The sequence below is a fragment of the Hemiscyllium ocellatum genome, chromosome 8, assembly GCF_020745735.1.
Source record: "Hemiscyllium ocellatum isolate sHemOce1 chromosome 8, sHemOce1.pat.X.cur, whole genome shotgun sequence".
Taxonomy (NCBI): Eukaryota; Metazoa; Chordata; class Chondrichthyes; order Orectolobiformes; family Hemiscylliidae; genus Hemiscyllium; species Hemiscyllium ocellatum.
In genome coordinates this window covers 75780099-75796371 of record NC_083408.1, presented here as the reverse complement: position 1 = coordinate 75796371, position 16273 = coordinate 75780099, and the positions used below count along the sequence as shown (strand labels likewise).

The following is a 16273-nucleotide window of genomic DNA, read 5'->3' as shown; positions in this document are numbered from 1 at the left end:
CCAATTATTGATTAAATTTTGTGGTTGTTGACTTGCTTGCTGAGCTGGTAAGTTTGTTGGCAGGAGCTTTTGTCGCCATATTAAGTAACATACCACCGGTGAAGCGTTGGTGTTCTGTCCCACTTGCTATTATATGTGTCAGTTTGCTGAGGTGGGTGGTATCATTTCAGGTTTTGTTTCTTAGTGGTTGGTATATGGAGTCTAACCCTGTATATTTGTTAATGGAGTTCTGGGTTGAATGCCAGGCCTCCAGAGATTCCTGTGCATTACTTGTTTGCTTGTCCTATATTGTCCCAGTCGAATTGATGTCTGTCTTTGTCTGCGTGTATGGACATAAGTGATAGTTGATTGTGTCTCTTGGTTATGAGTTGGTGTTTGTGTACCCTGATGGCTAGTTTCTTTTTCCGGTTTGCCCTGTGTAATGTTTATGGCAGTCTTTACATGGTATTTTGATATTGGAAGCTGTAATGCCAAGACTAGAATGGACAGCCCTTCCCACTATCCAGCCAAAACTATGGATCTGCTACGGGAATGACACCTTTTATCATTGTTAAACGTGCTCAACTCGAAGAAACCCATTAACTCATAAACAACATGTTATGGTTCTGTTCGCTGAGCTGGGAATTTGTGTTGCAGACGTTTCGTCCCCTGTCTAGGTGACATCCTCGGTGCTTGGGAGCCTCCTGTGAAGTGCTTCTGTGATCTTTCCTTTGGCATTTATAGTAGTTTGAATCTGCTCTTCCGGTTGTCAGTTCCAGCTGTCTGTTGCAGTGGCTGGTATATTGGGTCCAGGTCGATGTGCTTATTGATTGAATCTGTGGATGAGTGCCATGCCTCTAGGAATTCCCTGGCTGTTCTCTGTTTGGCTTGTCCTATAATAGTAGTGTTGTCCCAGTCAAATTCATGTTGCTTGTCATCTGCGTGTGTGGCTACTAAGGATAGCTGGTCGTGTTGTTTCGTAGCTAATTGGTGTTCATGGATGCGGATGCCGATACCCAGCAGGAGCAAAACCAACGTAGTGTACAAAATCCCATGCAAGGACTGCACAAAACACTACATAGGACAAACGGGAAGACAGCTAACGATCCACATCCATGAACACCAACTAGCTACGAAACGACACGACCAGCCATCCTCAGTAGCCACACACGCAAATGACAAGCAACATGAATTCGACTGGGACAAGCCAAACAGAGAATAGCCAGGGAATTCCTAGAGGCATGGCATTCATCCACAGATTCAATCAATAAGCACATCGACCTGGACCCAATATACCGGCCACTGCAACGGACAGCTGGAACTGACAACCGGAAGCGGCAGATTCAAACCACTACAAATGCCGGAGGAAAGATCACAGAAGCGCTTCACAGGAGGCTCCCAAGCACTAAGGATGTCAGCTAGACAGGGGACGAAAGTCTGCAACACAAATTCCCAGCTCGGCGAACAGAACCACAACAACAAGCACCTGAGCTACAAATCTTTTCACAAACTTTGATCATAAACAACATCCTTATGGGTATGAAATTCACCAACGAAGAGGAGAACAACTGACTTCCCTTCCTGGATGTAATGGTCAAATGCAAGGCCAAAGCTGAGCTCCAGACTAGCGGAAAGAGGAAGGCCACAGATAAAATACTGAGCTACAACAGCAACCAACCCAACACCCACAAACGGAGCTGCATCAGAACATTATTCAAGTGAGCAGTAACACACTGCAGCACCCTGGAGCTGTGCAAAGCCAAAGGACAACATCCATATGGCATCTTCAAAAACAACGGTTACCCAAAAAGTGTAATTCGCCAGTACAACAGACCACAACATGCCTGGATATACTAGTCACCTTGCCATACACCAAGGACATATTGGAAATGACCACCAGGCTACTTTGACCCCTAGGCATCATGGTAGCTCACAAAACATCTGCACTCGGCCAGCACTGACAAGTTCTGATCCCATACCCACAAATAGCAGAACCACTGTTTATATACAAAATACCATGTTAAGACTGCTTCAGACATTATATAGGGCAAACCGGAAGAACACTAACCACCAGCATATACTAGCACCATCTAGCCACCAAGAGACATGATCAGCTATCGCTTGTGCCCATACACATGGACAAAGAAGCACACCAATTCGACTGGGACAGTGTATCCATCCTAAAACAAGCCAAACAAAGACGCATGGGAATTTCTGGAGGCCTGGCACTCAACTTGGAACTCTAAACAATTATGTACCATTTGGAGCTGATATATCAAGTATATCAGAAATGTTGCTACCCATCTTGGGATGCACAAATAGCAAGTGGGATAGGACACCAATGCTTCACCAGAGGTGCACTGACGATGTTACATAGTATGGTGACGAAATGTCTGCCAACAAACTTAGCAGCTCAGCAAGCAAATCAATGACCTCATCCACAACCTGGGCTACAAATCGTCTCATTAAATTTTGTTTTCCGTCATTATTTTTGGATCCTTTTTCAAATTATCCATGTGTCTTTAAGAGTTATGATTTCAGTTATTTAATATGGAATTAATTTTGGGATCTCATTCCTCCATCAGTTTTTCTATCTTTGCAGTCTTTAGTAAACAGGTCCTGAGCCCTTACTTTTGCAGATAAAAATGAGGTGACATATTGACAATCCACCCATGCTGAGTATAAATATTTTTTGATATACTTTTGGAATAAAATTGAGTTTTCTAATTTATAAACAATAAAAATATAATTAATTCTATTTTTAAATAGTGATACTTTGTAACTGCACATGGATTATAACTTATGAAAGTGAATTCATTCTAAGTTGCCAGCAGGGCACTGATATAGAAAATGATTTTCTTTTCATCATGTTTTACATACTGTGGGGTAAATTTTCCATTAAGCAGCCATTCATGTCATTCTTGCAGAGTTCGCTGTCACTGAAAAATCAAATGTAAGAAGAATGTTTCTATTCTTGGAAAGCACTGGACAAAATGCAATGAGTGGACTTAAATATTCTTCACTGCCACTATCTGTGGCAGTCGTCAGTGTCTCAAATGTTCAAACTATATTTGCCTTCAGGCAGTTTTCAATATGTCAATACTGTGGAACCCATAAAAGATGAGTCCTGAATTTGTAAATTGCTCCTTTATGTTTCCACGATCTAAGAGGGAGGGCAGGTTAAAGAGTAGATGTAATGGTAGACATTAAAGGGAGTATTTCAGGATATATCAAACAGTTGCAGCACAGTGATTGAGAAGAAATCTGTCATGTAGACCCACTATCCATGCTTAACTAGAAAGGTTAAAGCATATTATTAAACTTAAGGAAAAAGCATATGTGCAAAGGCATGTGTTAAAAGGAAAGAAAATCAGTGCAAGAGAAAACTAACCAGAAATATAAAAGCATGCAGTTTCTCTAAATAGGCAAAGAAGGAAAGAATGAACCAAGTGAGTTAGGTTCAATATAAAATCTATCTAGAGAATTGTTGATGAAAACAGAAATGGCACAAGAATTAAACACATTTTGCATCAGTCTTTACACAGCATTGAAGCCAAATCCCAAATGCTGCAATAAATCAGGAAATCAAAGCGAGGAAGGAACTTGGGCAATTCACAACACCAGAGATGTGATACTGAGAAATTTCAAGAGTTGTGGGCTGGCAAATACCTGAGTAAAGATGGTTTTCATTTGGGATCTTAAAAACATTGCGTTTTCCCCATATTGTACCTCACATACCAGATCTTGCACCCAGCACATTACCCTGAGGAACTCCTGCACAGATGTTCTGGGGTTAAGATGATTGATATCCAACTGTGACCATCTTCCTGTGTGCCAAGGATGACTCCAACCAGCAGAGGGTTGTCCCTGATACCCATTAATTCCAGTTTTGCTAGGATTCCTTAATGCTACACTCAGAAGGATGTCAAGGGCTGTCACTCTCATGTCACCTCTGTAATTTAACTTATGTCCATGCTTGAACCAAAGCCATAATATGGTCAGGAGCTGAGCAGGTTATTGCTGAGCAGGTGCTGCATGATAGCACTATTCATGACCCTTTCTAATACTTTACTGATGATCAAGAGTTGACTGATGGGGTAATAATTGACTGAGTTGGTTTGCTCCTGCTTTTGTACAGGGCATACTTGGGTAATTTTCCACAGTGTTGGCTAAATGCCAGTGTCGTTACTGTGCTGGAAGAGCTTGGTTAGGGGAGGGCAAGCAATGAAACCTGATCGAGCAGCTGTGTACTTTAAGATCTGACAATCAACGAGTAGTGCTGCTGCCAAGCTGCTCTTGGTGGTGGATGTTGAAATTCCCCATCTGGAGTACGTTTTGTGTCCTTGCCACCCTCTGCTTCTTCTAAGTGTTGCACAACATGGAGGAGCATTGGTTCATCAGCTGAGGAGGTTGATCTGTGGTAGTCAACAGGAGATTTCATTTACCTGTGTTTAACCTGAATTTCATGGCTTCATGGTGTCTAGAATCAACATTGAGGACTTCCAGTGCAACTCTTTCCCAACTGTACACAACTGTGCCAGCCCTCTGCTGGTCTGTCCGACAGGTGAACAGGACATATCCAGGTGGTAGTGGTATCTGGGACATAGGCATACATATGGAGTCATATCTTACAGATGATGTCGGACTGTTGCTTGACTATTTTGTGAGACAGCTCTCCCAATTTTGGCACTCCCCCTCAAATGTAAGTAAGGAGGGCTATGCAGGGTCGACAGGGCAGCTTCTCTCTTGTCTTTTCTGGTGCATAGGTCACAGAGTCATAGAACTGTACAGAATGGAAACAGATCCTTTGGTCCAAATCGTCCATGTCAATCAGATATTCTAAATGAATTTAGTCCCATTTGCTAGCGTTTGGCTCATATCCCTCCTAAACCCTTCCTATTCAGATACCTATGCAGATGTCTTTTAAATGTTGTATCCATCTGATTTCATTTTTATGCTGAGACTTTGTAGTGATCGATACAGCTGAGAGAGTCAACCACATTGCTGTGGGTCTGCAATCACATATATTCCAGACCAGGTGAGGATGTTACATTAGTGAGCCAGATGGGTCTTTCTGACAATCGACAATGGTTTCATGCAGCAGTGGATTCTTAATTCCAGGTATATTTTATTGAATTCAAATACTCCCAAGTGCTATTGCAGGATTTGAATCTCAGTCCCCAGAATGTTAGCTGAGTTTCTGGGTTAATAGCCCGGTGTTAATACCATTAGGCTGTTGTGAGGATCTAAAATCTGGATTTAGGCTGTTGTCAGAGGCAACCAATTAATGCATGCTTTTACTAACTACAAATGGCTTCTTAATGCAAGTAACATAAAATAACATAACAAAATGGCTTAAAACTGCAGAAAACTGCATTACTGAACTAATTGAAAGAGATTAGCAAACAATGCTGTGTTCATAGTATAAATTAACTAAGTAAGGTATGACGTTATTAAACTATCCTAAACTACCGTTGGAAACCAGATGTCTCAAAGACACACACAACAAGTCAGTTCCCAGGAAGTAATCGTTGGCTTAATTTTATGTCTGTTTGTCATTTTATTTCATTTTTATTGGATTAATTTTGCAATTAAAGCTGTTCTGTTTGTTAAGAGACCTATAAATTTGTCTGTGTTTTAAGCTAAAGTGTGTAGCTTTTCCAGAGTACACAGAGGTGCTTAATCCATGTGTTGCTAGATAACCTATGCCTGCCGTCGTAATAAGTTGTTAAATTTTGTTGAACCAGATCGAGCTGCTAGTGTTTATTTGACCGATTGCGGAACCAAGAAGCCCTTCCCGAGTATCTGGATCGTCAATTGCCTCACCAAGAACATAAAAGTTGTTCTAGGCAATCTTAATTCCAGATTTTCTTTGAATTAAACTTGATTGAGTTTTTTGAGGAAATAACGAAGAGGATTGATGAGGGCAGAGCAGTAGATGTGATCTATATGGACTTCAGTAAGGTATTCGACAAGGTTCCCCATGGGATACTGATTAGCAGGGTTAGATCTCACAGAATACAGGGAGAACTAGCCATTTGGATACCGAATTGGCTCAAAGGTAGAAGACAGAGGGTGGTAGTGGAGGGTTGTTTTTCAGACTGGAGGCCTGTGACCAGTCGAGTGCCGCAAGGATTGATGCTGGGTCCTCTACTTTTTGTCATTTATATAAATGATTTGGATGCGAGCATAAGAGGTACAGTTAGTAAGTTTGCAGAGGTGTAGTGGACAGCGAAGAGGGTTACGTCAAATTACAACAGGATCTTGACCAGATGGGTCAATGGGCTGAGAAGTGGCAGGTGGAGTTAAATTTAGATAAGTGCGAGGTGCTGCATTTTGGGAAAGCAAATCTTAGTAGGATGTGTACACTTAATGATAAGGTCCTAGGCAGTGTTGCTGAACAAAGAGATCTTGGAGTGCAGGTTCATAGCTCCTTGAAAGTGGAGTCGCAGGTAGATAGGATAGTGAAGAAGGCGTTTGGTATGCTTTCCTTTTTCGGTCAGGGTATTGAGTACAGGAGTTGGGAGGTCATGTTGCTGCTGTGCAGGACATTGGTTAGGCCACTGTTGGAATATTGTGTGCAATTCTGGCCTGCTTCCTATCAGAAAGATGTTGTGAAACTTGAAAGGGTTCAAAAGATTTACAACGATGTTGCCAGGGTTGGCGGATTTGAGTTCTAGGGAGAGGCTGAACAGGCTGGGGCTGTTTTCCATGGAGCGTTGGAGGCTGAGGGGTGACATTACAGAGGTTTACAAAATTATGAGGGGCATGACTAGGATAAACAGACAAAGTCTTTTCCCTGGGGTTGGGAAGTCCAGAACTAGAGGGCATTGGTTTAGGGTGAGAGGGGAAAGATATAAAAGAAACCTAAGAGGCAACCTTTTCACGCAGAGGGTGGTACATATATAGAATGCCAGAGGATGTGGTGGAGGCTGGTACAATTGCAACATTATACGAATAGGAAGGGTTTGGAGGGATATAGGCTGGGTGCTGGCAGGTGGGACTAGATTGGATTGGGATATCTGGTCAGCATGGACGGGTTGGATGGAAGGTTCTGTTTCCATGCTGTACATCTCCATGACTCTATTATTGCACAAATACAGATGAATGGCGTTTATCTTGTGACTACTACAGAAACATGGTTACAAGGAGATCAAAGCCGAGAGCAAAATATTCAGAGGTATGTGACTATGGAGAGGAAAGAGCATGGAATAAGAACAATAGTAAGAAATACCTTGAATTGGAAGTAGTAGAATCCATTTGGATGAAGTAAAACATAAAAAGCGGAAGACACTGGTAGGAATATTATAAATGCCTTTGAACAGTACCTATACAGTTTGAACAGGAGGAACTTAGATCAGAAACAATAAGCTTAAGTGATAATATCTGCAAAAAGAATGTGGGCAGAGCGGACTGGAGTGGACTGGGAAAGGAGTTTGCAGTAAAACCAGTTGAGGAGTAATGGCAAACATTTTAAGAAAATAGTTATGACTCACAGCAAATACATATTTCAGTGAGGAATGACCTGTACTTGAAGGTGTTTTCATTGAAATATGCAAGATTCTTTGAGGATTTGACAGGGTAGAATGCGGAGTGGTTTTTCCTTATGTGAGAATCTAGAACCCGAGGCCTCAATCTCAAAAGAAGGAGTTGCCTATTTAAAGTAGAGATGAGGAATTTGTTCTCTGAAAGTAGAGAATTTGTGGCATTCTTGAACACAGAAGACTGTCGAGGCCCTGGTGTTCAGTATATTCAAAGCTTTTTTAATCAGTAAGGGACTCAATGGTTCTGGGGAGAAGGCAGGAAAATGGAGTTGAGGTTTATCAGATCAGCCCTTGATCTCATTATAGTGGAGCAAATTCAGTGGGCTGTATAACATACCTCTGCTCCTACCTCTTAGTCTGAATCAGCTGAGTGACGTGCCTAGTTACATTGCAAATCCATCTGGTTACTGAACTTTGTATTTTGCTTTGCGCTATTTCTGAAATTAATAACTTTACAATAATAAAATGTAATGGTGTCTACTTGCATACTATATTGATAACTAACCGTTGGCGTTATGGCGTTAGCAGGCATGTGGTAGCAAATTATACTGCATTGCTTTCTATTTTATTTATCAGAATATTCTATGAAGTTTGAAACTGTGAAACACATTTTTTTCCCTCTGTTTCTCCATACCACAATTCCAATTTAACCAAGGCATCATCTGCTTCAGCAAGTTGCAGGGAGGGCATGCAGGTGTGATTCTTTCCATGACCAAATCGGATTGGTGAGGCCTCTTCTGGAATATTGTGTATAGTTCTGCTCCCCCAGTTATAGGAAGGATGTTATTAAGATGAGATGGTTCAGGGCTTTTTTACCAGGATATTGCTGGGTCTGGAAGGTTTCATTTATAAGGAAAAGCTAGATAGACAGGGACTTTTTTTTAACTGGAGCATAGGAGGCTGAGAGATGACCTTCTAGAAGTTTATAAAATCATGAGGGGTATTGATGGGGTTAAAGGTAGATTTTTTTTTCCCCCTAGGATGAGGTCCAAGAGCAAGCAGGTGAGACTAGTTTAGTTTGGGATTATGTTCGGCATGGACTGGCTGGACCAAAAGATCTGTTTCTGCGTGACTCTATGACTTGATGTTAGGAAAATAGTAGCCTGGACTTTAAGCAGTGCCTTGTTGCAATTCAGACTGGTTTGCCAACTCTGCTGGATTTCAAAATATTATTGAAGCCCAAAATATTATTAGTGATTCTTCATCTTGGAATGTGTGGCTGAGGCATCCCCACATTGCAGGAATGGAAAGTCAGTGATGTGAGGAGAATTTCCATTATTCGTCTCACTGTAAATACTTCTGGAGAAAGCTGTTGAGTAAGATGAGATGTTTACTGGCCTGCTAATTTGATAATTGCTTGAGCAGCCGGTGGCTCCCCACTTGACTCCTCAAGGCGTCTCTGCCATCTACCAGTCACCAGGAGGTGTGTGATAGAAAACTCTCCCATTGTCTTGGAAACACACAGCAGGTCAGGCAGCAACCGAGGAGCAGGAGAATCAGGAATAAAGGGCTTATGCCTGAAACATTCATTCTCTTGCTCCTCAGATGCTGCATGACATGCTGTGTCTTTCCAGCACTACACACTTGACTCTGATCTCCAGAATCGCAGTCTTCACCTTTTTTTCCCCTCTCCCATTGTTTTGATGAATATAGCTCTTACAATATTGTAGCTTGACATCTTTTCAGGACAGAGCAGCCTGTTTAGTCTACACTCGTCCAGCATCGTAACAGTTCACTCTTTCTTTCTGCTACCAAAGCAGAGACAGCAGCATATAACATGCAAGATGCATTGTACCAATCTGTAGGCCTCCTTGAGTAGTTTGCTGACCTGTAGCCTTTAGCAGAACAAGGAAACCCAACTGCAAACTCCCCTCCAAGCTATACAGCATCTTGACTTTAGAATATGTTGTTGTTCTTTCAGTACTACTGGGTTAGTATTCTCAAAATACCTAACATCATGTAGGTATACCTTCACTAGATGGACTAGAGTGCTTCAACTAGGTGGCTCATTGCCATCACTTCAGCAGTTACGACTGAGCAACAATTCTAGTTTTACCAGCAATGTTCACATGCCACAAAAGAATAAAAACCAACATCCTTAAGTGGCCTGAATGACTATTTGGTGAAATGCTAAATGTCTTCATTATGCAAGCAGTTCCACATTTTTTTGGAAGATTTTTCTTTTTGGTGTTTGCAAATTATACTTTTGAGAAATGTGCTCGCGGACCTTGTAACGTGATTTATGATGCAATACTAGGTATAATTCAGTGTGGTTTATGTGGAAGAGTGCATATTCCAGGATATGCTTATTGCATTGATTAGAAACTCAACTATCTAGAAGTTTAAGCTAAAATTGCCAAGTTAACAATTTGAATAAATATTTGAGCATTAGCAATCCTTTTCTTTGTTTCAGCTGTGAATTAGAAGAGCAGATGACTGAAGCTGAACAGGTAAACAGCTCCAGAGATCAAAAGGAGCTGCAAAACACTCACTGGGAGGCTTTGCCTGAATCAGGTATGATAGAATTGTGTAAAGTGATAAATGGTGAAGTTCAATTGAGGTATATTTGAGGTCACTAATATTGTAGGTGGATTTTTCAGCTGATGCAGATGACTACAAACAGAATCATCTATTACAGCATGTAGTTGTGAAGTTGCTGCACAGATACATGGCAGCTGGAATATTTATAATAATCATTAAAATAAAACTGCCGTCTAAGAATATTTTTTATGAATGTAGTAATCATTGTGCATGTTTTGACAAGTCCTGTCTGAACTGCAAATAAATGTTAGCGGCCTCTGATTCAAACTTTGATAAAACCAATTGTAATGTAGAATGACCACATGATCTTTCTTTCGTTCTTCCTTTCTTTCCACTCCTTTTGACACAATGCTGCAGTTGCCAAATAAATCTCGATGACGATAGGAAAAATCCCTGTAAAATATTGCAGGATGGAATAGAATTTATTGGATATTCCTAATGTTTGATTTTATCTTGTGTGTGTGAAACTTTTCATCTATGAACCATGCGTAAAGCCTAATTTTTTTATAACTTATATTTGTGTTAATTTTCCACTTAATTTCTCATGTCCATATTTTAGATCGAAAATGTCAGTATAAACTTGTCAATTCGTGATTTCTGTATTCTGCTTGTTGTACTATTATGAAGCCATTTCTCTCAAGCATAATCTTGCAGTACTGCAAATTTTTTTATCTTCTTCTCAGGTGCTTAGTTCTAATTTTATATTGCACACTTGGAAGCTTTTTGTCTTTGTCTTTGTCCTCAAAGATTTTCTTTGAGCATTTCCCTCTTCCTTCTAGTTGCTACTTGGTTGAACATCTTTTGTTTTATACAGATATTTTATTGAAAAAGAAAATCTTAAAAGATTTTTTTACAAAATTACAAAAGTAATACAAAGAAATATAAGCGTCAATATAAAATTAAATAAGTTAAAAAAAACCCCAAAAAAAGAAAAACCCAACTAACTACTAATCAATCCTACAAACAACCAAAACATAAAATAGAATATCATACATTACTAGCAATAAACAAAATAATTAAATGACTAGATGCATGCTCAAAATAGATTTACATCAAGTCATAATAAAACCTATATTTATATGGGATTCCTCCTCCCGGGGATCCCCGAAACAGCCAGAATCATTACCACAGCTAGACAAAAACCCTGGACAGTATGGCTGAAGTATCTGTGTCGATATAGTTCAAAAAAAGCTGCCATGTTTTATAGAATAATTCCTTTTTTTTTGGTGCACCATATTTGTATGGAAGTCCAAGGGGGATGTATTCCATGATTAACCTGTGCCAGTTCGAGAGTCCTGGAGGGCCTTCGGCTACCCAGTTCACTGAAATATTTTTCCTTGCATAACAGGAAGGAATGGTAAATAATTTCCTGTCATGCGCATCCAGGGAGGGAAAATCTGAAGAGCCCAAAAGCAGGGACACTGGATCCGACCTAATCTCCGTACCCGAGATCCCTGTCAACGCATTCTCTACTCTGTCCCAATACCTACCGATCTTATGGCATGTCCGTAGACAGTGCGTGAGAGTGCCAACTTCTATTTAGCATTTAGGACGCATTGGGGTTGCTCCTGCCTTGAATTTTGAGAGTCGTTCAGGTGCCATACGAACCGTATGGATTATCTTTAATTGAATAGTCTGAGTTCTATTACAAACAGAGATCTTTCTGGCATTTTCCCAGATGTTCTCCCACATTTCTGATGAGACTTCCTACCGTAATCCTTGATTCTAGATTTTAACTAATCGTTCCATGTCCTTAGATACTTTATTATATAATGAGTGATGAAGAGTACTAACTGAGGGCGGCTCCATTGGCCATAGCACTCTCCTTTCCCTATCTGATTTGTAGGGGTTAATTATCAGTATGGTCTTCTTTTGTATATAGTCTCGTATTTGGAAATACCAAAAAAGGTCTCTGTTTGGCTCTCCAAACTTCTGGTGCCACTGCTCAAAGGACATCATAACCTTCCTATCGAACAGGTCTCCCAAAAAGAAAATACCGCTGGACTTCAAAGTTATAGACGTAGCATCTGTCACCCCTGGCTGAAATCCTGATGCTCACACTATAGGCGTATAAGTAGAGGTTTTTTGCATGTTACCCTCACCTTGTTGCATTATCCTCCAGGCTTTAATTACATTTAATACAATAGGGTTTTTACAATAGTCCATTGTCTTATCCATAAATAAAAGATTGATGTGGGGACATTTTGCTTGGGAGGTTTCAATATCTAGCCAGATTGGGTCTCTTGTGATCCACAATCAGTCAGCTACATAGGACAATAAGGAGCTCAATTGATACCTCCTAAAATCTGGAAAGTCCAATCCTCCCCTTGCTTGTGGAAGCTGCAGCTTTTCTAATTTAAGATTCCAAGTAAAAGAGATGAGCCAGCCGTAAAGCTTACGCAACGCCCATCTCGGTACCATTGGGGGAGCATTGTCACAGGATATAAAAGACGAGGTAGGATATTCATCTTAACTAGGGCTACTCTGCCTAACCAGAATATTGGAAGATCTCCCCAGTGTTGAGGTCCTGTCTTATTTTCTCTAATAAGTGCATAAAATTAGCTATATACAGCTGTGCAAATACTTGGGTGATAAAAATACCTAAGTACAGAAAACCTTCTAGTGACCACCGAAAAGGAAAACAAGATCTGTCTGGTAAATTAGATACACTGGCAAGGCCTCCCAACGGCATGGCCTCAGATTTCATGAAATTGATTTTATAGCCTGAGAATATACCAAATAAGCTGATCACTTGGATTAGGCGGGGCGTGGATATCAAAGGATCACTTAGGAAGAGGAGGATATTATTTGCACATAGACTGATTTTATGTTTGCCCGATTCAACCCTCAGAGCAGTTATGTTGAGGTCAGTTTGTATAGTTTCCGCTAGTGGTTCAATCATTAGCGTGAATAATAATGGTGAAAGAGGGCATCCCTGATGACATCCCCTGCCAACACTAAAGCCACCAATGATCACTTAGACCATTAGTGATCATTGCTGCTTTGGGATCATTGTATAACACTGAAACCCATTTACTAAATATCTCTCCGACACCGAACCTTTCCAGTGTATAAAAAAGATATGGCCATTCTACCCGGTCAAATGCCGCCTTTGCGTCCGAGGAGACAGCTAAACCAGGTATTGTTCCCTGTTGGCAGGCTTGTATCATATTTAAGACTCTTCTGATATTATTAGTTGACCTGCAGCCCTTTATAAATCCCACCTGGTCCTCTTTTATGATATATGGTAAGACCCTCTCCAATCTTAATGCTAACATTTTAGAAAGAATTTTGAAATCTACATTTAGTAAGGATTTGGGTCTATATGATGAGTAATCATCTGGGGCCTTTCCCTTTTTAAGAATAAGAGATATTTGCTTCCCTCAATGAAGATGGGAGGCAGCCCTGACTATGTGAATAATTATACATATTTATGAGTGGCCTGACCAGTTCTCCGATTAAATTTTTTTTAAAGATATTTTTATTAGAAATTTAACATTTTGACAAATTTACAAAAATAAACAGAACTTTCAAGTACAAACATTAATATAAAATTAGATCTTAAATATATAATCATCAAAATTCGACAAAGGAATGATACTGAAGAAGAAAAAAAATGAAACTCAATTAACTACTAATCTAATCTACAATTATCCAGAGTGTACAATTGAGTCGCTTACATCTTTCAAATAAGAGACAGTGTTCTTTAATACACTCATAACAGTATGATAAAAAGGAAACTATTAAATGGAGATCCTCCCCCTTGTTCTCAGGGGGCCTTACTTCCTTTCCATAGGTCCACCATATCCTCTTCCAAACAGTGTCCCACCTTGACCCGGGCGCTCCTTAATAGGATTTAGATATAATACAGAGCTAGAGTTAACAGTGAGCGCCCCACCCCCACCTGAGTATATCTGATAGCATCAATACCACGTACAAACACACATAACTATAAAATTACAACTCCAACAGATTACAGTTAAGTATAGTAACATAAAATAACAAGGGAAGACAACCCCACTCCCAGAAACAAAAGTAAAATATAATAAAGTATCCATTTCTCCCCACGGAGTGTGGAAAAGGCAAGCCAACATAAATTGTCTCTTACGATTTATTTAAACGAGTCTAAAAGTTCCTTAGCCTCTTCTGGTGATCTAAAATTATACTCGGATCCTTCGTGGTTAAAGCATAACTTCGCTGGGTAGCGTAAGGTATATTGAATATTTAAGTCCCTTAGACATTTCTTCACCTCATCAAACGCCTTCCTCCTTCGGGCCAAAGCTGGGGAGAAGTCCTGAAATAACATAATCTTGGATCCTTCATGGATCATGGCTTTAGGATCCTTTCCAAGATTTCTAGAGGCATCCAGGAGTATCTGCCTCTCCCTATAACTCTGCAGCCGGAACCGGACCGGGCGTGGGCGCTGATCCGAGCCAGGCCCGCGTGCTGTGACCCGGTAGGCCCACTCCACCCCTACCCGGTCCGTTTCAGCCCGCAGGTTTAAAAGCTGCGGCAACCATCGCTCCAGAAAAGCTGCTAGCTGTCCCTTCCCTTCTTCCTCAGGAAGGCCCAGCAACCGATTTTTTCTCCGATTTCTATTATCGAGGTCATCCATGTAAATTTCAAAGGTCCGGATTCTCTGCTGGAGCGTTTGCACCTGTTCTGCAGCTGTTTGAGCTGCAGCCTCGGAGGTCGTGGCCTTTAGTTCCGCCCCCTCCACTCGGCCCTGTAGTTCCCTGATGGCCTGGCTGTGTTTTTGCAGCTTTTCTTCGAATGCATTCCAGCGCTGTCGGGACTCTACAATAAAATCGCCGAGCGTCGCCTCCAGCCTAGCAATCATCTCTTCAAGGCCCGTTTTTACTGGTAGGACCCTCGGGATGGCTGCCGACGTTGCAGCTGCAGCCGAAGGAGGAGAGGGTAGGGGAGGGGTCTTTGCTTTCTGAGAGCTGCGGGATCTCTTTGGTTTACTCATTATCCACTTAATATAAAACCGCTTAAATATAATAGTAAGCAGCTAATTAAGGTTAAAAAAAAAATTTTTTTGGGTGGTTTGGTAAATGTGGCGGGGGCAGATAACCCACTTTGCCCAGGTTTTGGGAAGAGCACTGTAAACTCAGACTTGCTGAGTCGCCGCCATCTTGGATCTCCCGATTAAATTCTTTATAGACCTCGACCTGAAATCTGTTTGGTCCAGGTGCTTTGTCACTCTGAAGCTGCCTAACTGCATCAAATACTTCCTGGGTTGCTAGGGGGGCGTTCAAGATCGACACCTGTTCAGAGGTTAAGCCCAGAAGGGTCATATTTTTAAAAAAGGATTCCATCTTCTCAGTTCTATCCTCACAGCCCCACGATTTGTACAGTTCAAAATAGAACTTTCTAAAGGCTGTATTGATCTTTTTTTTTGATCACAAGTCAGGGTACCAGCACTTTCTCTAATGGATGCTTGAGGAGCCTTTTTTCTTTCTAGCAAGGTATGTTAAGTATCTACCAGATTATATTCATATAATCTCTGCTTTGCAAATCATATTTCCCTCTTTGCTGTTTGAGTAAATGCGGTATTCAAGGCTGCCCTAAGTACTGTGATCCTTTGTAGCTTCATAAAGGAAGGCCTAACAAGATACCTTGTTGCCTTCAAGTGAGCCTTGAGCAGGTGCTGTTGCTCTCCCTTTTGTCTTTTCTGGGATGATCAAGCCTCGCACATAAGCCTTAGTGGTCTCCCACATCATCGATGGGTCACTGGCCATTCCTGAGTTAATTTCCCAGAAGGTTTTGAATTTCTGCAAAATATACTTTATAAATTTGCTATCCTTCTTTAAGAAGGAATCCATACAACAATGTCAGGGGCCTATTCCATCATCCCTAATCTTGACTTCCATATATACTGCGACATGATCAGAAAAAGCTATATTACCTATTTTGCAAGACAGTATGGGATTCAAAAGGGTCAAGGGGACAAAAACATATAATTTCTGGTATGGCACTTGTGTGGGTTAGAGCAGAAAATAAAGTCTGTACCCTGGGGGTGAAGGCATCTCCACACATCTTCTAGTTCTAGCTCCTTATTCAGACCCGCCAATTGTCTAGATCTCCGGGATATACCAGTAGTGTTCTTAGGTATCCTATCTGTGTCTGGGTCCATAATACAGTTAAAATCTCCTCATATAATTGTATGGTGGACTCTAAAAGCCATCAACTTAGAGAATGCTTCC

At 40.9% G+C, this 16273-nt stretch overlaps 1 protein-coding gene across 1 annotated transcript in view; it reads left to right on the top strand.

Annotated features, from left to right (window-relative positions):
* tdrd9 (tudor domain containing 9) overlaps positions 1 to 16273 on the top strand; it is a 139370-nt gene that overhangs the window by 14353 nt on the left and 108744 nt on the right. The window contains 1 exon segment of the mRNA XM_060828974.1: positions 9937 to 10037. Within this exon segment, the coding sequence (XP_060684957.1) occupies positions 9937 to 10037 (101 nt within the window).